This window comes from Aotus nancymaae, unplaced genomic scaffold (genome assembly GCF_030222135.1).
Source record: "Aotus nancymaae isolate 86718 unplaced genomic scaffold, 86718_ANA_hifiasm-v0.15.2.pri h1tg000067l, whole genome shotgun sequence".
NCBI classification, from domain to species: Eukaryota; Metazoa; Chordata; class Mammalia; order Primates; family Aotidae; genus Aotus; species Aotus nancymaae.
The window spans coordinates 36,495,335-36,512,281 of NW_026988482.1; the positions used below are offsets into that span (position 1 = coordinate 36,495,335).

Here is a 16,947-nt window from a genome sequence, read left to right on the forward strand (position 1 = left end):
CATGCCCAGCTAATTTTTGTATTTTTAGTAGAGACAGGGTCTTGCTACTTTGGCCAGACTGGTCTCGAACTCCCGGCTTCAAGTGATCCGCCTGCCTCAGCCTCCCAAAAGCTAGGATTACAGGCTTGAGCCACTATGCTCAGCTATTCTGTAGGTCTTAACATGCCACATGAGTTCATAAATGTTTTAGCATTTTGGAGAAATTAGTATTCATTTGCTCTATTTGTCTAGATCATATAAATGCAACTGAACAGTACGTATTAGTACAGGCTAAGTTAGGGTGGCGTTGATAATTTACATATGGAATAATATTGATATGAAACCTGCATAATTCTTTTTTTAAAAAAAGCACCTATCACTGTACCATAGTTTTGAAAGATGGTACAATGAAGAGAAATGTGTTAAAGGGGTCATGGTATCTCTGCATTATTTCTTATAACTGCATGTGAATCTGCTATTCTGAGAAAAATTAAAAGTTTAATTTTTAAAAAATTCATGTATCATAAGCCACAGGGTCTGTCTTTGTTGTTGTCATTCATTTTGTATCTATCTTGCATACCTAGATAAACATTCGTAAATCATTAATTTTTAAGCAACACATTTTTCTTCTATAAAAGTACAAAGTTCCAGAAAATAAATTAAAGAGGGAGTATTTATTTTTTCTGATGGAAATTTACAAGTTACTTCTCTGTAAAATAGACTCTTGTCTTTTGTATCTTAAAATATGAATAAAGTTAATATTTAAAGTGGCCTATTACATACAGACAGTAACTCTCCCATAAAACAGCTTAAATGTTCAGATCTGTCTTAACCCCCTGAAAGTGCTATATATCCAATCCAGAATAATCAATAGAGCAACCTGGTTGTACCTAGCCCACTTCTCGAAAGCTGTCTAAAATATCTTCACAAGACAGATAGCATCTCTCTATTTCTTCCTGAGGAGCGGTAACTATCTATGGTGCCAGTTCCCATTTGATTTCATCTGAAGTTATTTCCCTTTCTTTCATTTTTGTAGAATGAAAAGATAATGCATTCATCACGAACATTTCAAGACAATCTTACTGTTCCTAGCATTAGCTTCCAGCAAAATGATCAGAATTTAAGACTTAGACGGTGTTTCTGATGTATGTTAATAAGACATGGCCTCCTGTGAATTTTAACTGTTGGGAGGGTTTTTTTTTCTTTTTTAAACTATTTTTTCTTACATCCCACACTGAGGGCAAATAATAAATGTGTTTACCACAAGGCATGTTACTTTCATCTTCCCACATTGTTGGTGTATTATATTTTTTTCTTTGTCTACAGTCTTTCCTATTTGTCTGCATATGCCATCTGACACAGATGGATTCCAGAAATGGTTATTCTAATGACACAAGAATCAATGACAGGGAAATTATGTATAGACGGGGAGGTCAAGAGTCATTTTGTAGTATGTTACTGAGCCCATAAAACTGAGATAAGTATTAGGACACTGTTGTATTGACTTTATTTTACCTGGCTTTTAGAACTTTTCAGCAAGTTAAGTTATGAACAAACAGATTGCAGGCTGGTAAAAAGAGAAAAATAAAATCTTAACAGCCTTGGTCATTTCCACAAGCGATTTCCCTAACTGAGCTTGTGACCCAAGCTAAGTGTTGGAGGAGGATGTGGTTCTGCTGCTCTGCTCAGACATGGGCCATGGGTAACCACCTCCTCCCCAAGGTGAAGTGAGTGTTGAAAGATACTCTTTGCCCTATTGTTCATTGTAGAACCCCGGTCAAGCTAACCGCTGCCTCTGTGCAGCCCTGAAGAGTCTCTGTTCTCTTCTAAGGTCTGTGGAGACAAGGATGTGTAAGCCTTGCTGAGAATCAGTACCAGGCTACCAGTTTAGACGGGCACCTTACAGGGTCTTTTTTTTTTTTGAGACAGAGTCTTGCTATATTGCCCAGGGTGGAGTGCAGTGGCACCATCTTGGTTCACTGCAACCTCTGTCTCCCAGGGTCAAGCGATTCTTATGCCCCAGCCTCCCAAGTAGTTGGAATTACAGGTGCATGCCACCACACCGTGCTAATTTTTATATTTTTAGTAGAAACGGGGTTTTTCCATGTCGGCCAGGCTGGTCTCGATTTCCCAGCCCCAAGCAATCTGCCCCCACCTTGGCCTCCCAGAGTGCTGGGATGACAGGCTTGAGCCACTGTGCCTAGCCCATTACAAGGTTTTCAGTAACAATCTTCATGATGTCTGATTTCCCTTCAAAACTGATGGACTTTTGTGCCTAGCCCCCATGCAAGATGTGATCCCACAGAGGCATGGTTGCTCAAGTTAACATGCATCCCTTTAGTAATTGAGAGATTGGTTAGGAAGTTTCTAGGAAAAGTGTGTTTGTGTTGGAGGGGAGGATTTGGGTGTGTGGGTATGAGTGTGTGTGTGGTGTGTGTCTTCATATATTTCTTTCTTTTCTTTTTTTTTTTTTTGAGAGAGTCTCACTCTGTTGCTGGAGTGCAGTGGCGCAATCTCAGCTCACTGAAACCTCCACCTCCCAGGTTCAAGCAATTCTCTGCCTCGGCCTCCTGAGTAGCTAGGATTACAGGCACCCACCACTGCGCCAGGCTAATTTTTGTATTTTTAGTAGAGACAGGGTTTCACCATCTTGGCCAGGCTGGTCTTAAACTCCTGATCTTGTGATCCACCCACCTCAACCTCCCAAAGTGCTTGGATTACAGGCGTGAGCCACCACGGCTGGCCATCTTCATATATTTCTGACAGTTTGGACTTTCTGTTTTTTCTCTTCTTTGTATTCTGCTGGACTAGGTATGTTTTTCTCTAGGGATCTCTCCATGAGCTTTTACCTTTTCTGTGGTTTCATTCTCTCCCACGTTTCCTCTGTGTCTTCCCCTTGCCTTTGCTTCCTTGGGGGCATGTCTCTGTGTCTCTGTCTGATTGTGCCTGTTTTCACTCCCTGCTCCTAGCATCGGCCCCCTTCTCTTCCTTCTTCCTGTCTTTCTTCCTTCTTTAGAGCTAGCCACAGAAGAGAAGTTTAAAAAATGTTTTTATTTATCGTATCTATGGAGTATATCTTGATATTGACAACAGTAACCTAAGTGTGTTCTTCTTTCAATAAAACCTCTCTTATCCCTGATAATGTTGGATGAGGAGGGTCTGGATAAGTGAAGTACGTGAATGATTCCCCAAGTGTATTTTTGAGAGAGTCTCAAACTCACCTGGTACCAATCATTACTTTTATTTTTATTATAACACTTCCATAGCCTCTTCAATGTAATGATCCTTGATACGTGTAAATATGGGACGATGATGGTAGACCATTGTGGAGTCATCGTTCCTTGGTAACAGTTGCTTTTTTACTCTGAGTTTTGTTTGTGTCACTAATGCATTGGTCATTTCACTTACAAAGAGGCTGCTGCACTTCTGATTAAGAGCAGAACATCAGCCAAGTAGACAGATGTTTGGAAATATCTGGGTCCTGGGCATTGCTTATATTGGGTGTGCCTAATATAAACAGTGTCTTTGTAGTACCCTGGGGCATCTCTGGTTAGTTTAAGATTGCCCAAAAAAAGAAAATTTAAGTTTAATTTTAAAAATCTCTTCTTTCTTTGGGGAATGCTAAGTGTGCTTTTGCTCTAGTTCATAAATTTTCGTGTTTCAAAGGTCCACTTTCTTGGGTTCTTTTATTCTATTAGTATCCAGCTTTACCTGAACCTTGGAATTGAGCTTGGAGCTATTTCACTGGGTCTGTCTTTGGCTAGGTACTCTGCAAGCTGTGTTTCCTGTCTGGTAAGCTCAGTTTTCTTTCTGTTACCCCACAGCCTCAGTCCCCAAGTTCAGGTGGTAGGAACTAGTTTTTGTGTATACAGAAGCCTAATTAACCAATTACCCTTAATGTTACAGGTCATTTCTGAAAACGCTTTTCTTTTTTAGGGTACAACGTTCTCTGCTAAACCCCCCCTCCATCTTTCATGTCTTTTTTTTTTTTTTTTTTTGAGATGGAGTCTCTATCAGCCAGGCTAGAGTACAGTGGCATGATCTCGACTCACTGCAGTCTCTGCCTCGCTAGTTCAAGCAATCTCTCCCTCAGTCTCCCAAGTAGCTGGAATTACAGGTGCCCACCACCATGCCCAGCTAATTTTTGTATTTTTAGTAGAGACGGGGTTTCACCATCTTGACCAGGCTGGTCTTGAACTCCTAACCTTGTGATCCATCCACCTGAGCCTCCCAAAATGCTGGGATTATAGTTGTGAGTCACCGAGCCTGGCTTTCATATCTTCTATGGTTAAAGTGTTAACTAATCCACCTTGTTCATCTCACTCAGTTTAGTGGTGAGTTAACGAGATCCAGGATAATGCTGAGGTTTATCATCTCCTGGATATCCGAGGTTGCTCCGACTCAGCGCGTCCCGTGACTCTTCACTGGATTACTGCTGTCAGCTCCTCACTTATTTGTACTGACCAGCATTGCTTTCCTCCCAGGCCTTCTCCACAGCATAGCCAGAGTAATCGACTTAGTTCCCGAATCTGATCTTGCCTGTCTGTCTCTCCCTCTTTCTTTCTTGTTCTCTCTCTCAGTATCAAAGACTTCCCATTTCTCTTGGGACAAACACAGACGGCTCACTGTCCCTGCCTCATGCCCTCAGCATCCCATCCTGCTCTCTAAGTACCTGTCACCTTGGCTTTCTCTTACTCATTACCACTACCAGGGGGCCACTGCCTGAGCTAATTCTTTCTTGATGTTCTCCCATCTTGTCGGCATGCCCCCGGGGTAGCTCCTTTGACTCTCAGCTCAGACCTTGACGCTCTCCCCTTCTCTCCTCTGGGGTTGGATGCTCAGATGGTATTTCTTGTCCCACTTTCAGATTTGCTTCTGTTGTCTGTTAGTTCTTGGGACCTGTATTTTCCATCAGCCGTAAGTTCCATAAGGACAACAGTTGTATCTGATTTACCCGCCTTTTTCCACCAGTGATTACTCAGTAAATATTTGTTGAGTATTTGAAAAATATAAATGTCAGTGTCTACAGGGAAATTCGTGGAAGGCTGGAACTAGAGCCAATGCATTCTGACTTTCAGACAAGAGCGTTTCCTTTTTACCCGGAGCCCCAAGGCATCCCTCTGATGTCACAGGTATTGTGGAAAGTGGTCTGGGGATCTCACCATTAGGTGGTAGGCTTTTTTTTTCTACCTTACAGTCTTGGCAGTGTGCACGAGGGTAGGAGGATGTGATAGTAAGCAGCTAGTTTTCCTCTCATCCATTTTTTTTCTTCACTTTTTTAGCACCTGCTGCTGTTTACTTAGATTGTAGTGTGAACATTTGCTTTTGCCTGTGTTTTACACACATGTTAGATTTAATTTATAAACAGTTGGTGGATGTCCTGCAAAGAATGCTATGAATGCCAGGTAGTTGGTCAACCCTTCCAGTTCAGGAGAAAACGAATTCCTTATTTAAGCTGTTACCTGACCCGCACTTTGCCCTGGCCCTTTGCACAGCCTGGAATGTCTTTACATCATGCGGAGCCTCAGACATTGGGAGAATCTGGTGAAAGCTGTGGATTCTTCTCTAGGTTAATAACCTTTCTAACGGTTGCATAACAGCAATGCTAGTCTATGATGTGTATGAATTGCTGCTCTGAGTATTCTTCGTATATCAGCCCTTGTGAACCTCTTAACCCGTGAAGTAGCTTCTATCTTATTCCAGTTTTACAGAATAGGAACGAAGGCACCAAGAGGCTCATTAACTTTCTCATCAGTGGACAGTGGCAGAGCTAGGATTCAAGTTTGGACTTACTGGCTGCAGAGTCCAACTCCTAAGCTCCGTGTGTGCACCGCACTCAGAATTTTACTTCTTGTATCAGGAAGGCATAGACCTCCAGAGCTCATAGGTAGCCAAGGCTATGGACTTTTGGACTCTAGGTTAAGAAACCCTGAATTTGAAGCTTCCAGCTTCTTCTACACTCTCCATCATTCTGCTTTGATTTAATCCCAATCTACATTAGCCACTATCAGGATAGTTTTAGAAAGTTCATTAACCACATAGACCTTTCCCGTCTTTCTCTCTTAGCCCAGCTGTCTTAGTTAGTTTAGGCTGCTGTAACCAAATAATATAAACTGGGTGGCCTCAACAATAAACATCTCTCAGAGTTCTGGAGGCTAGAAGTCCAAGATTAAGGCATCAGCAGATTCAGTGTCTGGTGAGGACCTGCTTTCTGACTCACAGATGATACCTTCTTACTGTGTATTTCCATGGTAGAAGGAGAGGCAGCTGGCTGGGGCCTCTTTGTTTGTTTTTTTTTGTTTTTTTTTTTTTTTGGAGACGGAGTTTCGCTCTTGTTACCCGGGCTGGAGTGCAATGGCGCGATCTCGGCTCACCGCAACCTCCACCTCCTGGGCTCAGGCAAGTCTCCTGCCTCAGCCTCCCGAGTAGCTGGGATTACAGGCACGCACCACCGTGCCCAGCTAATTTTTTGTATTTTTAGTAGAGACGGGATTTCACCATGTTGACCAGGATGGTCTCGATCTCTTGACCTCGTGATCCACCCGCCTCGGCCTCCCAAAGTGCTGGGATTACAGGCTTGAGCCACCGCGCCCGGCCTTGTTTTTTTTTTTTTAAGATAGAATCTTGTTCTGTCACTTAGGCTGGGGTGCAGTGGCATGATCTTGGTCACCGCAACCTCTGCCTCCCTGGCTCAAGTGATTTTCCTGCCTCTGCCTCACGAGTAGCTAGGATTACAGGTGGCCGCCATCATACCCAGCTAATTTTTTATATTTTTAGTAGAGATGGGGTTTCACCATCTTGGCCAGGCTGGTCTCAAACTTCTGACCCCAGGCGATCTGCCCCCCTTGGCCTTCCGGATCATGTTTGGGATTACAAGTGTGAGTCACTGCGCCAAGCCTGGAGATCTCTTTTTTAAGTGCACTAATCTCATTCATGAGGGCTCCATCCTCATGACCTAATCTACCTCCAAAAGGCCCTGACTCGTCATACTATTACACGGGAGATTGGGGTTTCAATTTGTGAGTTTCCGGAGACACAAACCTCCAGTCTGTAACACCATTCGTTGTTCTCCAGTCTTTAGCTGTTAGCTTGGCACCTTGCAATTTGGACCTTATCCAGATTCAACTTTTCCTGCTGCTGTTATAATTTTTAAATTCAACTTTATTTGTATTATTATTTTTGTAGTACTATTTTTCCTCTAATTTACTTTTTTCATTTTAATTAAATGAATTGATTTTAAAAGAAAACTCTTTATCAAAACTATAATTGGAAAAACCAGTTCTGTTTGACTGGGAGAGACTTACTGTTAGAAATATGTTCATAGTCTACAAAAATAAATCAACCTTGCCCATGTTATTAAATTTTATCGTTATGCTTACTCTTGAGTAAAAGGGGGAAATGAATGAGTACCAGGGAAATGTGCAGGTTATATTAACACCCAACTATGATTTTCTTTCCTTCAATATGATCGAAAAGGTAGAAATAATTCAGAAAAGGCAGTATCGTTTTTATTCTGTGTTTTAGTGAACTAAAAGCAGCTACTCAATACTTAAGATCTCCCCGCTGGGCGTGGGACTCACCCCTGTGTGATCCCAGCACTTGGGGAGGTGGAAGTGGTCGAATCACTGGAGGTCAAGAGTTTGAGACCATCCTGGCCAACATGGTGAAACGCTGTCTCTACTGAAAATATAAAAATTAGCTAGACATGGTGGCTTATGCCTATAATCCCAGCTACTTGGGAGTCTGAGGCAGGAGAATCACTTGAACTGGGGAGGCTGAGGTTTCAGTGAGCAGCGATCACACCAGTACACTCCAGCCTGGACAACAGAGCGAGACTCTATCCTCCCCCTGCCAAAAAAAAAAAAAAAAAAAAAAAAAAAACAACCCTTACCAATTTGATAGACTCCAAATGGTATCTTATTGCTGTTTTTGCCCGTGTTTTCTTACCCAGGGCAGACTTGGGTGCCATGCCAGATTACAGAGAACTCAGAATGTAGAAATCAAGGTGCAGACCTAGGTAACAGAAAAGAAGAAATCGTGTGGAAAAGACATCCAGAGAGAGAAGCATCCAGAGAAAAAGGAGACCAGTATCAAATCCCTTTTGGCATGCAAATGTTTCCATATTGCTTCAGGTTTTGAACATTTTCTTGAGAAGCCCTCTCACTTCCCTGCTTTTCAGAACCAACAGAGGGAATCCTCATCTCAAAACTAAATAAATAAAAGATCTCCTCTCAAATAGTATTTGGGCCACCCCTGCTCTTGCTTTTGTCCCTGCCTAATGACATTTGTTATTGTGTGGGAAAGAGGATATTGCTTTAAAATATAACTTTCTCTGAAAACGGAGAGTTACACCTGTGTGGCCACGCTTCCGTGCTGCCCAGGTACTCCAGCGTTGATTCTGGAGATGAGTTGGAAAATAACTGCCACTAAATATGTGCTTGCTGGTTTCCTGTCCCTGGGTCATCTGCTTTCCCAGTGTGATTTTTCTCCAAGTGTTAAAATAGCCCAGCCGGATAGGCACTGCAGTAATTATCACCATTTGAACAGTGGTGGAAACTGAGGCACAGAGAAGTTGGGTAACCTGCCTGAGGTCACACCACTGTTAAGTGACAGAATGGGATCCCAACATGTCTTGAGCTCATATGCATGACACGCTGTGCTCTGCAGTGACTACCTTCAGTACATTCTGTTTCAAAACAGTTCATTGTTATCACTGGTCATCAGAAGACATGCTAGCAGGGAAAGTTCACTCATTCCAGTTTCAGGTGGAAACACAAATATAAGACATTTTTGAAAGGGGTGGGTGGGCATGTAACATGCTGTGTGCTCTGGTGAGAAATACTGTAAAATGAAAAATGAGATTAATGTTTCAGATTGTACAGTTCCCTAATTATGCTTTTAATTATTCATATAAAACAAGTAAAATGACCCCTGACAGAGATATAAATGATTTAGGTAAAATCAAATATTTATAAGATGTTGCTGATTCCCTGGGTGTATTATAACAGATGCAATAAAGATGTTTTGCCTTCATCCTTTGGATTCAAAATGTTATGTATGGAGCTTGTAACTGGTCGAGAAGAATCATTAACAGTGTCTGAAACACTACTGAGCTAATGCCTAGATGTTTTGACATCAGAGCTAAAGGTGTGTGGTTGGTATATATAATATTTTAGAAGATATTTTATAATATCTGTATATGTAGATGTATTTTATATAAGATTTTAGATATTCTCTTCTAAGATATTATATTTTAGGGGTCACAAAATGATACGTCCCTCATTTTTACATTTTAAAATGATTTTTTAAAATCAAAAGGAGGTAATATTTCATGACACATTGAAAATTTTGTCAAATTTAAGTATCAGTGTGTTTAAATAAAGGTTTATTGGAACATAGCCTCACCCATTCATTTAAGTGTTATCTTTGGCTGCTTCTGTGCTGTAAAGACAAGATTGAGTAGTTGCACTAGAGACCAATTGGCCTGCAAAGCCTGAAATATTTACCAACTGGCCCTTTAGAAAAAGTTTATGACCCCTGTTCTAAAACATGCCCAACACAGGGTAAGGGTGGCACAATGCTGCAGCATGTTTAATTGGCACAAGAAACACTTGCTTTTACCTTATTTTATCCTTTAATTTGCTGTTGTATGAATTAAGCATTCCTTGTATATTTTTTCAGAATTTGGGGAAAAACTGCCTTTTGAATGCAACAAAAAGGGAACTGTATGAGGAGGGTTCCTTCACTTGCTTTTAGTGCTTCCTTTATTTCGAGAAGTACTGAAACTAATTGCAATATTCTAGAAATGGGTCATTAGCTTAGTCCCTATCTTTTATGGAGACCTAATTTTCATGCAGGATTTCTCTCTAAAGCTCTAACTAGGATCTCTTTAGGAAGAGGATGCAATGAGGATGAGCACTTTCCCATGGCTTACACAAGCTTGGCTTTTGATCACAAACCATTCAGTATATTGTTTGGCATGTTACATGTATTTAGCAGCCAATAAGTATTCATTGAATGAATGAATGAATGAATGAATGAATCCACTTTTAGAGAACCAAAAAAAAAGGGAATATATCACTTGAATTTTTTTTTTTTTTTTTGAGACAGTCTTGCTCTGTCGCCAAGCGCCCGGCTGGAGTACAGTGGCGCAATCTCCGCTCACTGCAAACTCCGCCTCCTGGGTTCAAACAATTCTTCTGCTTCAGCCTCCCTAGTAGCTGGGACTACAGGCATACGCCACCAAGCCCAGCTAATTTTTGTATTTTTTAGTAGAGACAGGGTTTCATCATGTTGGCCAGGATGGTCTCGATTTCTTGAACTCGTGATCCGCCTGCCTCGGCCCTGAATTTTTTTTTTTTTTTTTTTTTGAGACGGAGTTTCGCTTGTTACCCAGGCTGGAGTGCAATGGCGCGATCTTGGCCCACAGCAACCTCCACCTCCTGGGTTCAGGCAATTCTCCTGCCTCAGCCTCCTGAGTAACTGGGATTACAGGCACGCGCCACCATGCCCAGCTAATTTTTTGTATTTTTAGTAGAGACGGGGTTTCACCATGTTAACCAGGATGGTCTCGATCTGTTGACCTTGTGATCCACCCGCCTCGACCTCCCAAAGTGCTGGGATTACAGGCGTGAGCCACCGCGCCTGGCCCCCTGAATTTGTTTTTTATGCATTTAGACATTATATTCCTTTTGGAGAAATATTTTTTTGTCAGTGTAAATCCAAGTTATTCTCAATTTTCCTTCCTGTATTTCAAAAAAGAACAGTATATTTTTGAAATTTAGAGTTGGAATTTAATTGAGATTCCCTATGTTGTGGATGTTCTTATGTGTTCTTTTGGATGGGTTAAGGGAAATTATTTTGTGCTTGGAACTAAAATAAACAGTAGAGAAAACTAGTTATCTGTCAGTATTTGAGTGACTTCAAGAGTAGATTTTGTATTATACTTTCCTGGGTACTGTTATCAAATACAGACTTCCAGCTCTCTTCCCACTTACTGTTGCCTTAATATTCCCACCTACAAATTTTTATTTCCTGATATCTTGGCTACATTTTCTGACCAAAGAAACATACCTATTTCATCTGGCTGATCATATATATTTCCTGTCTTGTTCCAGACCTTGAATCTTGGGGTAGCCCCATGGATCATTGCTTAAAAAGAAAGATCTTGCTCTCTAGATGATTTTGACCATCAAGCAGATTTAGGAGACGCTGATTCAGAGCGACTTACTCTGTCATTGTCTCCATTTTTTTTTAAATCTGTTAAATGGATAAGTAATTCTGAGATCATTCCCTGGGAAGTGTCATGATTTAGGGCCAACTGGTGCTCTGAGAGCATTCTGCAGCTAGAATGAACTAATTTATTTAGGTGGGTGTGTTCATCGTGTTTTTTCACAGGTACATGAGGACATAATTCACATCGTGGTAATCATGAACTTCATTAGAAGCAACAGAAAAACTCCGTTTGGTTTTGAAACTCACTCTGTTTTCCTCTCTTCTCACCTGTTTCACACAGTCGCCATCCTTCTGAAAGACGACTATTTTGTCAGTGGAGCTGGTTTGCCTGGCAGATTCAAAGCCGAGAAGGTGGAATTTCACTGGGGCCACAGCAATGGCTCAGCGGGCTCTGAACACAGCATCAATGGCAGGAGGTATCCCGTTGAGGTGAGAGAAAGTCAAGATCCCAACATGTAGCCGTGCTTCGGTCTTTATGTTAATCAGATGCTATGTCCTTACCTTCGGTCGTTTTGCAAATCAAACCTGTACAGTACCTAACTTCGTCTCTCTGGAAACCCTTTATCCATAGTACGGCAGGTGGGTATCCATCCTCGTTACTCACCTTTGTTTAACCGGAGAAACACAGAAGCCACAGGCATCATGGTTTGAGTAGACTCACTACTGGTTGATGATGTTCATCATGTGTTTCGTTTGACACAGTTTCTTTTCACTGTCCATTCCTGTTTTTGAAAGATGACACTTTATAAGAAACTGGGTTGACTTCATTTTCACCCTTAAAAATAGAAAAGTTGGCGACATGAAGAGGAGTCTCAAAACCTTCTCTTGGTAGCAAAGTTGTAAGGTTTTTTTGCTCTCACTAGCTGTTGGAAAAGAGGCAGTGGTGGTATGAGTCACTGTTAATTTTGTGAGGATTGATGGTGACATTTTGCTTCTGCTGTGTCAGTCTTTTCACTCATCCATCCTGCTGGGATGCCCTGGGTCAGATGCTGAAGTGTATCTGCTTAGAGCCAGGGTGAAGTGAGGAGCACATCTCCAACTTTTTTATTAATGTTGATTAAGGACAGTACATCTCTTTCAATGCCAACCTTATGTATTTCCTTTAATCGTGACTGTTGTGTGAATATTCTTTTGTTGTGATGAACATGTTTGTTTCTTGATAGGTCCCCCATGTGGTAAGTGTGTGGAAGAACAAATTGGATGTGCTTCTGAAACCTGCCCAATAATCTGATAGACAGTTGTTTTGGATAAACATAGAAATTGACCCTTCTGCTGTTAAAGCTTAAAACTTGTATTTGTTTTATTTGAGTTTCTTCCTCATAGAGGACTTTCAGGCCTCTTTAAAAAGTATCAAATGACTGAAGCTCACCAGATCATTGCACCAGATGCCTCCCTGCCCCTCCTTAGTTCTTGTTTTCTTATACATTGTTACATTTCTTCTCTACTATGTAAAAATCTGTGGTTTAGTCAGTCAGGGAGATGGACTTGAGGCTGAGCTCCCATCTCCTCTCTCAGCTGCAGCACCCAATTGAAGCCTTCTTCCTTGGCAATACTTGTCACCTCAGTGATTGGCTTTCTGTGCAGCGAGCAGACTGGACCTCGACTGAACCCCTGGTGTTTCAATAACAGTTCCAGCCTGTGGCTGTCCTAAACATGGGGTGACTTTGCACTGGTAACGTGTGTTAATCAAGGGAGCCACGCGGCCAAGGAAAGTTTGCAACTGTTAGTATTTCATAACTTCTACCAAGTCTTGTCCTGCTTTGATAATCTGATGAATTCTTGAGATCCCCTTCACAAAAAAGACACATGTATATATCTACACATAGATTTACATGTAACTGATAGGGTCTCATCATTCTCCCTAGCTCCTCAGGCCCATTTTTGAACCCTGTAAGTATCTTTGAAGCTCTGATGAAGAATCCCTACACAATAAGAAAATCAGTAATGTTTCTTTTTCTATAGATGATTATATGGCCTTGTAGATTTGTTTCTTATCCAGTATTCCTGGAGAAACCAGTGATGACTATTCTGAGAAAATGCTTCATGTTTTTTCTTGCTTAGCTGACAAATTCTCAGTACCAGGATTCTTCCTGCGTTAGGACTCCTCTATCTGTGGGACTTCCTGTCCTAGTCACAATAATGATATGTTTTGTGAGTTAGGTTTCTACTTAATGGCTTCTCTTCCACCTTTTAAATGGAATGAATCGTATCTTAGAAGTCTTAGCTTTATTTGCACTTGGAAAACTTGATTCCTAGAAGCAAAATTGCATCATGTCCTTAAGTGTGGGGTTTTCCTTCTGGTCTTGCTGACAGGTTCCCACTGGCAATGTGAGTTGAAGGGGTAGCTTTGTGTCCAGCCAGCTTTGCTGTGAAGCCTCCTTGCCTTAGAATTGGGGTCCTGTTTGTTCACTTAATGTTGTTTTGGACAAAGGACCTGTCCTGAAAGCTTACAAACTTAATCAGATGGCTGCCTTGGAAAAGAAGACCTCTAGAGCTAGATAGAAATTGGGAAACTTGCCTCTGTGTAATTATATTTCCTCATGCCAAAAATGGCCAGTTTCCTCTTTAAATTTGATTCTGGGAAACATGTATCGAAGACTTAATATCCTTTTTCCTTTTTGAGACGGAGTCTTCACTGTGTTGCCCAGGCTGGAATGTAGTGGTCCACAATCTTGGCTCACTGCAACCTCTGCCTCCTGGGTTCAGGCAAATCTCCTGCCTCATCCTCCGGAGTAGCTGGGATTATAGGCGCGTGCCACTGCGCCCGGCTAATTTTTGTATTTTTAGTAGACACAGGGTTTCACCACGTTGGCCAGGCTGGTCTTGAATTCCTGACCTCAAGTGATCCACCCTCCTCAGCCTCCCAAAGTGCTGGGATTACAGGTGTGAGCCACCGTGCCTGGCCAGAGATTAATATTCTTTTGAAACCTATGACTTTTGGTGAATATTTCAGTTTTACATTTCTCAGAGAGAGCCACTGAATTCTGAAGCTAATTATAAATGGCAGCCACCATGCCCAGATTTTTTGTTTGACCAGGTTGTTTGGATATTTTTCTTTTAAGTAATATCAGATGGTAAGGCTGCCTCTATCAGTTGGGTTCCTCATTGAAGTCCGTCTGACTCATAGCTTGTTTTCTAAAAATGTGATAAATTAACGGTATATTTGGAGGAACTTGAATTTCAGAGATTAAGTAACTGCATTAAATTTAACTTTAAAATACGCACAAGAGAAGTTGCTTGCTTTTGCCCAAAGTGTGTTTGTGATATTTAATGTTAAGTTGCTGTATTTGAGCTGTTCATTAATACCCACCTCTCCCTGCAATTTTTATACTGTTTGAGCATCTTACGCTTGGTTTATTTCTTTTCATGTAACTACATTGTTTTCCAAAAAACTAGAATGAAAGTAAGGAAATTTAATTTATCATGGAGTAATTTATCAGCACTGGGGACATTAATTATTTGTCTTGCATGCAGTATGTGTGGGGGCTTCCGAAGGATCGTTGTTGAAGATTATGCTTAGATTGGTAGCATATAGCTGTGGTTCTCACCCAGGGACCGTGTCTCTCCCTGCACCCTGTGGGGCAATGTCTGAAGACGTTTCTGGTAGTTGCCGTTGTTGGAAATGGTATGCTACTACTTTCTAGTTGGTAGAGGCCAGGAACACTGCCACACATCCCAATGTAAAGTCCAGCCCCTACTAAAAGGAATCATCTATCCCCAAAATGTTACTAGTGTCACTGTGGTGAGATTCTGGAGTGGAGAAAACAGTGTGTTTAGTGGAACGGAACATTTCTTGATCTAAGTAGCATCATTTAAAATACATTTGAATAAGGAGGCCTTGTTTCTTGGGAAGTCGTTCCATCCTCTGGTTTTTAGAGAGTAAATGTACCTTACCTTATGTGTAGCAGCATTGCTGTTCCTGGTTTCTTTAGTCTCTACTTGAGATGCAGTCACGACCTTGGGGATTTTAACAGCTCCTCCGTGTGCTGCGGCTCTGCAGGCTGAATTTTAAACATATGCCCCACAAGCAGCTGGATCTGCTCCCTGAGGGTAAATGGCAGCAAACTCAACTTTGTAGGTTTTGTTGCTTCCCAGGAATTCTTTGAGGTCATCTAAGACAACTTTGTAGGCATCCAGAAATTAAAGCTGTCTGAATTTTCCTAGTTGGAATCCTGGACTCAGTCTTGGATTTAAAAAAAATCCAGTCTGATAGTTAACAAAAAAAAAAGTCCTTGTACAAACAAAATAGCAAAACAAGGTGAAAGCTCTTCACTTGCCAGTGTTCTTTACAGCTCAGTTAAAGTTAGAAAAGAAAGTTGAAGTCAGATTACAATGCCGTGCCTTTGAGACCAAACCCAATTTGGATCCTCAGATGCCCTCACCTCCTGTTACTCAGCTTTATTCCTTGCCTAGCAGCATATTTTTCTTGAGTATCTTCTGTGGTATGTGTGCTGGTTCACAAAGGTAAGTCAGAAAGTCACAGTTTCTGCCTTCAAGGTATTTACACTCTAGTGGTGACCCAGAAATTGAACATTGGTCATGTAAATATCTGTGTAATTGCATTTGTGGTATGGTCTCTAAAGTGGAGGGACATTTTGATAGGGGGTGGAAGATTTCTATGAAGACATCAATATTTATTAGATGGAAAAGATGAATTGGAGCTTCCTGGTTGAATAAGGATATGCAAAAGCCCTGAGGCAGCAGGTATTTGTTAAGTTTAAAAGAGGCCAGTAAAGATTTTGGTAGGCCAGATAGTGTCTCTTTTTCCAAATGTCTGCTGTAAATATGTTACTTTATGTGGCACAACAGACTTTGCAGATGTGATTAAGTATCCTTAAAGTCAAAAACCTCAGAATATTCCAGTCATTGAAACAGGATGACCTGTTCGGGTTCTTCTTTGGCAACTCAGCGTTCTGTTGTCTGTCCAGCCACAGTTGGTCTGTGACACCTTCTATTATATCTTAAACGTTTTTCATATTCCACACTCATTCCTGTTCCATAGTTGGTAACTTAAATAAAGGTTCATATAACACTAATAGAAATTGAATCGTGCTGTATTTCCACTAATAACCAATGTTGTAGCTAATACAAAGCGAAACCTCCAGATAAAACCTTTGAGAGCTCCATTAAAGTGGGAGTTCATTGCATGCTTGTTGTTTGAGGTAATTAAAATCTTATTTATGACAATAAAAGATCACGGGAGTTGTTGATTCAGACTTAGTGGTGCTTTATGAGTTGAAGTCTTCAATAAGCTTAAATGATCCAAATTGATTGTATGTGCCCCTTCTGGTGAAACTCACAGCTGGTTTATTTCAGCTCTGTTTAGAGCATCTTAGTGAATGAATAGAAGCAAAGGCATTTTCCTAGTACATACCATGTACGCATTGGTACAGGTCTGCAATCCCTTGTCTAAAACTCCTGAGGCCAGATGTTTTAGAATTCAGAATCTTTCTTAGAAAGATATTGTAACCCAGCGGTCCCCAACCTTTTTGACACCAGGGACTGGTTTCGTGGAAGACAATTTTTCCGTGGGCGGGGGTTGGGAATGAAACTGTTCTACCTCAGATCATCAGGCGTTAATTAGATTGTCAAAAGGAGCGTGCAGCCTAGATCCCTCACATGTGCAGTTCACAATAGGGTTTGTGCTCCTGTGAGAATCTAATGTCGTTGATCTGACAGGAGGCGAAGCTTAGGTGGTAACCTTGCCCACCACTCACCTACTGCTGCTCAGCC

At 41.3% G+C, this 16,947-nt stretch overlaps 1 protein-coding gene across 2 annotated transcripts in view; it reads left to right on the top strand.

Annotated features, from left to right (window-relative positions):
• PTPRG (protein tyrosine phosphatase receptor type G) overlaps positions 1-16,947 on the top strand; it is a 765,140-nt gene that overhangs the window by 451,613 nt on the left and 296,580 nt on the right. For both annotated transcript variants that reach the window (XM_064367285.1, XM_064367284.1), the window contains exon 4: positions 11,495-11,643. In XM_064367285.1, the coding sequence (XP_064223355.1) occupies positions 11,495-11,643 (149 nt within the window). The remainder of the gene's footprint in view (positions 1-11,494; positions 11,644-16,947) is intronic.